Source organism: Microtus ochrogaster, unplaced genomic scaffold (genome assembly GCF_000317375.1).
Source record: "Microtus ochrogaster isolate Prairie Vole_2 unplaced genomic scaffold, MicOch1.0 UNK20, whole genome shotgun sequence".
Lineage (NCBI taxonomy): Eukaryota > Metazoa > Chordata > Mammalia > Rodentia > Cricetidae > Microtus > Microtus ochrogaster.
The window spans coordinates 5,517,196-5,524,143 of NW_004949118.1; the positions used below are offsets into that span (position 1 = coordinate 5,517,196).

Consider the following 6,948-nt stretch of genomic DNA (forward strand, 5'->3'; position numbering starts at 1 on the left):
CCTGGGTTTAGTGTGTACTCTAAGCTGACATCTAGAAGGAGCGCCCTGGGTTTAGTGTGTACTCTAAGCTGATGTGGATCCAGGAAACACTGAGAGGCTAGGACTCAGCTGGAAAGACTGCCTAAGACCGTGTTTCTTCCACTCAGTGCTCTGATCTCTTTCTAGTGTTTTGCCTGTTTGTGCAGAAGCCTGCAGCAGTCTTGTGCCCTGCAGGAGGCCTAACGAGGCCTTCTCCCTGCAGATCTGGACAGTCACGAGCTCCTGGCTTCACCTGCACCTTCCCCAGGTTTATGTAGGGCATGTTCCCTGTCCAAGTTAATAAAGACCTTTGAATTAGAAAGCAGGTGTGTCAGCTGAGCAGTGGCGCACACCTTTAATCCTAGCACTCAGGAGGCAGAGGCAGAACTCTGTGACTTCGAGGCCAGCCTGGTCTACAGAGTTAGTTCCAGGATAGCCGTGTCTACACATAGAGAAGCCATATCTTGAGAAACAAACAAAAAAGCAGGCGTGTGCATCTGTAATTCCAACATATGCAAGTAGGACATTTATTCTGTCTAGGCTATGATAGCATCACCTTTCCCTTTTTATTCAGCCCCAGGCATGTGACAAATGCCTTCTATTTTCAACCCCAGGCATGGTGACAAATGCCTTCTGTTAACAATATCCAACTCTTTTTGTCCCTTGAATTAAAGAATAAAATTATTCAATTCCCACTTTGAAAACACCTACTGTAGAGGCTGATTCAAACCAGTAAATGATGCTATCCAAGGTACATACAAATTAAGAAGCTAAAGTCTAAGGGGGATAAATCTACAACACATGGAAAGATCACCAGACTGAAGGCACGAGATGTCCCCAGGGCTGCAGATGACGGAAGTCCCTGCCGGTGCTTGCTCTGGTTTGTGACTGAACACCCTCTTCAATGGCAGTGTACCAATGTACCAATGGTTGTGTACATCCGTGATCTCAGCACTCAGGATGCAGAGTCAGGACAGCTTGACTACATAGCAAGACTCCATTAAAACAAACAGAAGCACGAAAAAAAAGCAATGCTTCTTCTTACTGGGGAATGGAAGAGCTGAGACCCAGAGGATGGGGTGGGAGCGTAGCATGATCTTAAACTTAGCCAATACCATGAATGCTTAGCCAGCCAAAGGCAGCCTGGAAAGTCCATCTTGTGGGTTCTCTCAGTGACAGTGTGTCCTGTGTTTTTCAGTCAAGGAAGGCTACAGAGTGCGATTAGATTTAAACATCACCCTGGAGTTCCGCACCTCCTCTAAGAATGGCGTCCTCCTGGGAATCAGCAGTGCCAAAGTGGATGCCATTGGCCTAGAGATTGTAGACGGCAAGGTAGGTGCCCTGCCTCCATGCCATAGCTGTTCCTGGTGTTCATTCTCCCTTTCCTCCCCTTTGGGGCCATGTGAGCATGCAGAGGGGAGTTGGGGTCCCCTCTCTGAAGGCGTAAGTCACAAACAATGCCACACCAGTTTGGAATTATGATTAATAGGGTGGTATTTATTTAAAGGGGAAAAAACTTACAGATCACCGTCCCAGACAACAGCCCTCTGCGCAACCAGGAAGGGAGTCTAGTCGCCAGCGGGGCAGGAAGTGAAGAGAGAGAGGAGACGGAAGTGGCCGCTGTTATAAAGGGAGAGAGACCACGCCCCAATGGGCTGGTATCTCAGCGGCTATAGGCTGGAGGAGCGGAAGGACCTCACACAACACCTCTCTTCCTGTGGGGTGTCAGTTGGGGCCCCTGAAGTTGGTCCTCAGGGGCCCCTATACGTTTGACTGTTGGCACAAATGGCCTGGGGTCTCAGTGCTGCCACTGGGTGGTGACACCTCCTAGACCATGTACACTTCAACCCTTGGGGACTAGACTTCCCAAGTGTCTTTGCCAGGGCTGCATCTTCAGCTGGAGCTACCATCCATCCCACTATCTGGCACATGAGAGAAATGGGCATGTATGCCGTGCCACACTTAAGCCACAGAAACTATGGACATTGGCGTCTTGGGTTTCCCTCTCCTGGTGAGCTCTGACACCAGTTTTATAAGATGCTTCAGTGTTCCCTTTGGAAGGCGACGAAGATGGTGTCACTCAAATTTACACGCTAAAGCTCTACCTACTCTCACCTCTCAGGATGTGATCTTGTTTAGACTTTAAGGAGGTAAGTAGGAGCCAGCGAGATGGCTTCCTGGGCATAAATGCCAGGTGCCAATTCTGACAACCTCAGGTCAACCCCCAGGATCCACAGGATGGTAGGAAAGAACCAATGCCAGCAAGTTGGTCTGTGGTTTCTGTATGTGCTCATGCATGGGCACACAGATACACACAATAAATAAATGTGAATGAAAGGATAACTTGATTAAAGTGAGGTCACTGACGTGTGCTCTGAGCCAATCTGACTGTGTCCGTGTAAGTAGGAGACACCAGGGCACACAGAAAAGTCCAGCGGAACAGAAGTCTCCTTGCAGGCTCCCATGAACCTACTTGCTTGTTTTTAGCATTTCATTTCCAGGTTCTTGGCCCTTCGATTTCCCACAGTGGGAACAATTCATCAATGCTCTGTGCTCCATGGCTTCTTGGTCTTCTGGCTGAGATCTAGTGCAAAGAAGACAGTGGCCTTGAACAGAAAACCTCACCCAAGTGTTTGCTTTCTTCAGGTCTTATTTCACGTCAATAATGGCGCTGGTAGGATAACAGCCACATACAAGCCCAGAGCCTCCAGAACTCTCTGTGACGGGAAATGGCACACGCTCCAAGCCCAGAAAAGCAAACACCGCATTGCCCTGACTGTGGATGGGAATCCTGTTAGGGCTGAAAGTCCTCACACCCATTCCACCTCGGCCGACACTAATGATCCCATTTATGTGGGCGGCTATCCTGGTATGTAGGACTCCAGTCTGTTTACCTTACGGGAAGCCCAGTCCCGGGAAGGTAGAACCTCAGAGGAATACAGGCTAGGGATTGAGAGATACACGGTTCAGTGACAATTCTCACCGTTTTAGAAAAGCTGTTTGGAATATCATACCTAAACATTCTTGGGGAATTTAGCATAACCCTCACACACACCTTTCTCATTGAGAACATTGGTTCTGATGGCAAGCAGGTGGGATGATCGTACTTCTTCCCTAGATGGTTCCAAGGTTGGGTTCTAAGTCACAGGGTTAGGCAGGCTTCCTCTTGCACCAGTTTTTCATTTTGAATTGAGCATTTAAGATGTCCTGAGAAATTACTTCAAATCCTTAACGCCTGTTGCATGATTTTTCAAGTCGCGGCTATGTCTTCAAGTGTTAACAGTTCCGAGGAATTCTGCCATCCACTAAAGCCACGTGTGTGGGAAATAGCCTAGTTTGATAGAAGATCCACTTAGATAATTTTTGTTCCTAATGTACAACTTACCCAATCAACAAAATTGAGCAAGGCTTATGTCTTGTTTTCTCAACAGCCCACGTCAAGCAGAACTGTCTGACCAGCCAGACCTCATTCCGGGGCTGTGTGAGGAATCTGAAGCTGAGCAGGGGAACACAGGTGCAGGCCTTGGACTTGAGCAGGGCCTTTGACATACAAGGAGTCTTCCCTCATTCCTGCCCTGGGCTTGAGTCCTGAACTGCTGCCAGAACCCTCCTTTGGGATCATTGCTAACATGCTGAGGAGAAACAAGTTGGTGAACTCAAGTGTCTTCTCTTCAGGTTTCATTTCCAACTCAGGTTATGTTTCCAGAGAAAAATGCTGTATTTATGTTGAACTAAAGCCACATGTACAACAGATACCTCTATTAAATAGTCCAAAATGTCAGTTGAATTCATGGTCTCCTTTTTCAGGTTGTCCAAATGGATCTTTGTGGACATGGTGCATTCTGCTGAAGACTTGACAGTGTTCCCTGGGGGGTGGCAGATCACAGTATTAGATTAGAGCAGAATATGGATAGTTTCATTTCTTCTCTCTTTGCTTTTAACCTTCATACATTGTACTCCCTGGGTAGCAATTAGGACACAGTCTAGTTGGTTTCCTACCAAAACAGAAACATTGTCAAGGACTCTCCCTAGGATCCAGAGTCTGAGACATGTGGTGGCCCACGGGTTGGGATAGAACTTAATGCCTCTCCTCACAAGCAGCCAGGGAAAGAAGATCAAGTTTTCAAGAGAGTGAAATCAATAAGTGCCATCCTCAGGAAAGAATTTATCAGACAAAACTTTCACTCCTCTATGATTTAGTCACATACATCTTTACATAGCCCAGTCTGGCCTTGAGCACACTTCCCGAGTCAGCTTCTCACATCTGATTCTCAAAGTTTGCCTCCATGTCCAGCTCAAGGACTTTAAAGTAGCTATTATTTCATCTCAGCATTATGAGGACAAGGAAATATTTGCGTGTTTTAGGTGTATGAAGTGACAGAAATTTTAACAAAGAATTGGGAAATATGAGAGAGATTGAAATGGAAGTTATTTATGTTATTTTTTTATTATTATTTACTTTTTAGGCCAGGGTCTACTATATAGCCCTAGATGTCCTAGAACTCACTATGTAGAGCAATCTGGGATCCAACTCAGAGATCCTCCCACCTCTGCTTCACGAATACTGTGAGTAAAGGTCTGTGCCATCACTCCTGGCCAAAAACAAACATCTAATAATTCAAGAGTCATATTTAAACATAGTAAAGATAAATGTTGCAAACCCATAGGTAACAGTATGCTAAGCATTGAGAAGATGGCATCACTCCTTTGATTTGGAAGAGCCAACTGTGTCTACTCTCAATATTTTTCTTCTTTTTATTTATTTTTTGTGTCTTTCACATCATGCATCTCCATTCCATTCATTTCCCCATCCCTTCATATCCACCCTCTGCCCTTACAACCTCCTCCTCCCCAGAATAAAATAATATAAAATTTAGGAGAAAAAAAATAGGAGAAAAAAGAAGAGAAGGAAAAAAATCAATTTAGTCACAGAAGCTGTAATGTGATGTTATAGGAGGCAGCTTGTTTGTTTCTGGCTGCTCAGTCCCGAAATAACCACACAGAAACCATATTATTTCCAATACTGTTTGGCCAATAGCTTAAGCATATTTCTGACTAGCTCATATCTTAAATTAATCCATCTCCATTAATCTATGTATTGCCCCAAGGCTGTGGCTTACCACGTAATGTCCAGCATGTCTGTTTCCTAAGGGCCTTCATAGCTTCTCCTTGACTCCTCCTTCTTTCTCCCAGCATTCAGTTTAGTATTCCCTGCCTAGTTCCACTCTGCCCTATCAACAGGCCAAGGCAGTTTTCTTTATTCATTAACCAATAAAAGCAACACATATATAGGACCTCCCACACCAATGTAACGTAGTGAGTGATGCAGTAGACCCTTTTATTCATATATTTTCACTTGCAAGTGTTCATTGCAAAGAGTCATTGGTCTGGTTCAAGGCCTCTGGTTTCTGCTACACTCTTGATGCTGGGCCGGCCATCACTGGAACTCCTCATTGTTAATCCTGCTGTTGCTCTGTGTTGTGGAAATCCTGCAGCTTTGGATCTGCAGGACCCATTCCTTCACGTGCTCCAACAGATCACAGATAGGGTAGCAGTGTGTAAGCGTCCATGTTCTCCACACCCTGCCCGGCACCCGTTGGCCTTGCTTTCCTAGGTGCTAGCCATTGTGACCGGGGTGAGAGGTGACTTCCAAACACTTTTTATTCCCTATCACGGATGATGAGTATGGTGAACACTTGTTCAAGTTTGTCTTTCTTCCTCTGAGGACCATCTCCTCAGTTCACTGTCCTGTTCATGGATTGGATGAAGTGGTTTCTGCTGTGTCATTTACAGCTTTCCATGTGTTAGAAATGTCAATCAGATCTAGAGCTGATGACTTTCTGGGTTTTTTTTTTTTGCCTGTTCTGCAGGTGTCCCTTTACAGTGGCCACTTTCCCTTTGTTTGTTTTCAGTTTCACATAAGCCTGCTTGTGAATTCCTGACACTATTTCCTAGATTATGTGGTAAAGTGTGCTCTGATTTCCTGTAGCCACTTCTTATCTTTGTGGCTTTGATGCATTCAGAACGATCCAGATGTGGGGTCATGAGGAGTTCACTCTCTTACATGCTGATTTTCAGTTTCCCCCTACAGCATTTGTTGAGAAAGCTGTTCCTTTACCTATAGTTTTCCTTCATCAACTAGATAGATTCAGGTGAGTCTTGGCATGTGGACTTATTTTCAGTCCTCCATTTGATTGCAGTAACTTGTATGAGTGTTCCTGGGCCACTGCTACACTGTTTTTGTTTCTGTAGATGTGTGGTATTGGGATAGTTCCAGCACCGTGTTTTTTCTTCCTCCTCTTCGTCTTCCTCCTTTCTTCACTTTACACCTCTTCCTCTGCTCCTCTTCATCTCTTTCTCTTTTTTTGAGGCAGGGTCTAAATGTGTAGCTCTGACTGTCAAGAAACTCACATTGGAGACCAGGCTGTCCTCACACTCAAGGGTGTGCCGCCTGCTCTGCCTCTCAAGTGCTGGGATGAGTGGCACACATTTCCTCTGCGTCGTTAGGCTTATTTGTAGTATTTCCTCTGAAGAGATTTTGTGTAGGATTGGATTTCCTGGTTGCTTTCTCAACAAATGTAAAATGGGTTTGTAGAATCAAAATGGTATTCGGATTAGACATATAAGTACATTCTATAATGATAAAAATGTAAACACTGCATTATGCCAGAAATGGAATAATTTCTGCAGTAGCTTTGGCCTGAGGATTTTTCTTGGACCTGTTGAAAATTGGCATTGTGTCCATTCAGGTTTAATAATGTACTACTTGGGACATGGCCATCTGCCAGACTGGCTTGGAGATTTTCTTTGTATCTAGCATCCTTGAAACAGCAAGAGTGGCCCAGATGTAGGGTTATGTGAATGGTGATGGAAAGTGACTGTAAATGCTATATATGTTCTATCACAGTTTATTAATGATGACTAAACATA

At 44.9% G+C, this 6,948-nt stretch overlaps 1 protein-coding gene across 1 annotated transcript in view; it reads left to right on the forward strand.

The window, feature by feature from the left end:
- Lama1 (laminin subunit alpha 1) overlaps positions 1-4,781 on the forward strand; it is a 120,885-nt gene extending 116,104 nt beyond the window's left edge. Inside the window, exons 54-56 of the mRNA XM_026789486.1 lie at positions 1,217-1,350; positions 2,665-2,887; positions 3,450-4,781. Coding sequence (XP_026645287.1) covers positions 1,217-1,350; positions 2,665-2,887; positions 3,450-3,610 — 518 coding nt within the window. The 3' untranslated portion in view covers positions 3,611-4,781. The remainder of the gene's footprint in view (positions 1-1,216; positions 1,351-2,664; positions 2,888-3,449) is intronic.
- Positions 4,782-6,948: the final 2,167 nt, after the last annotated feature.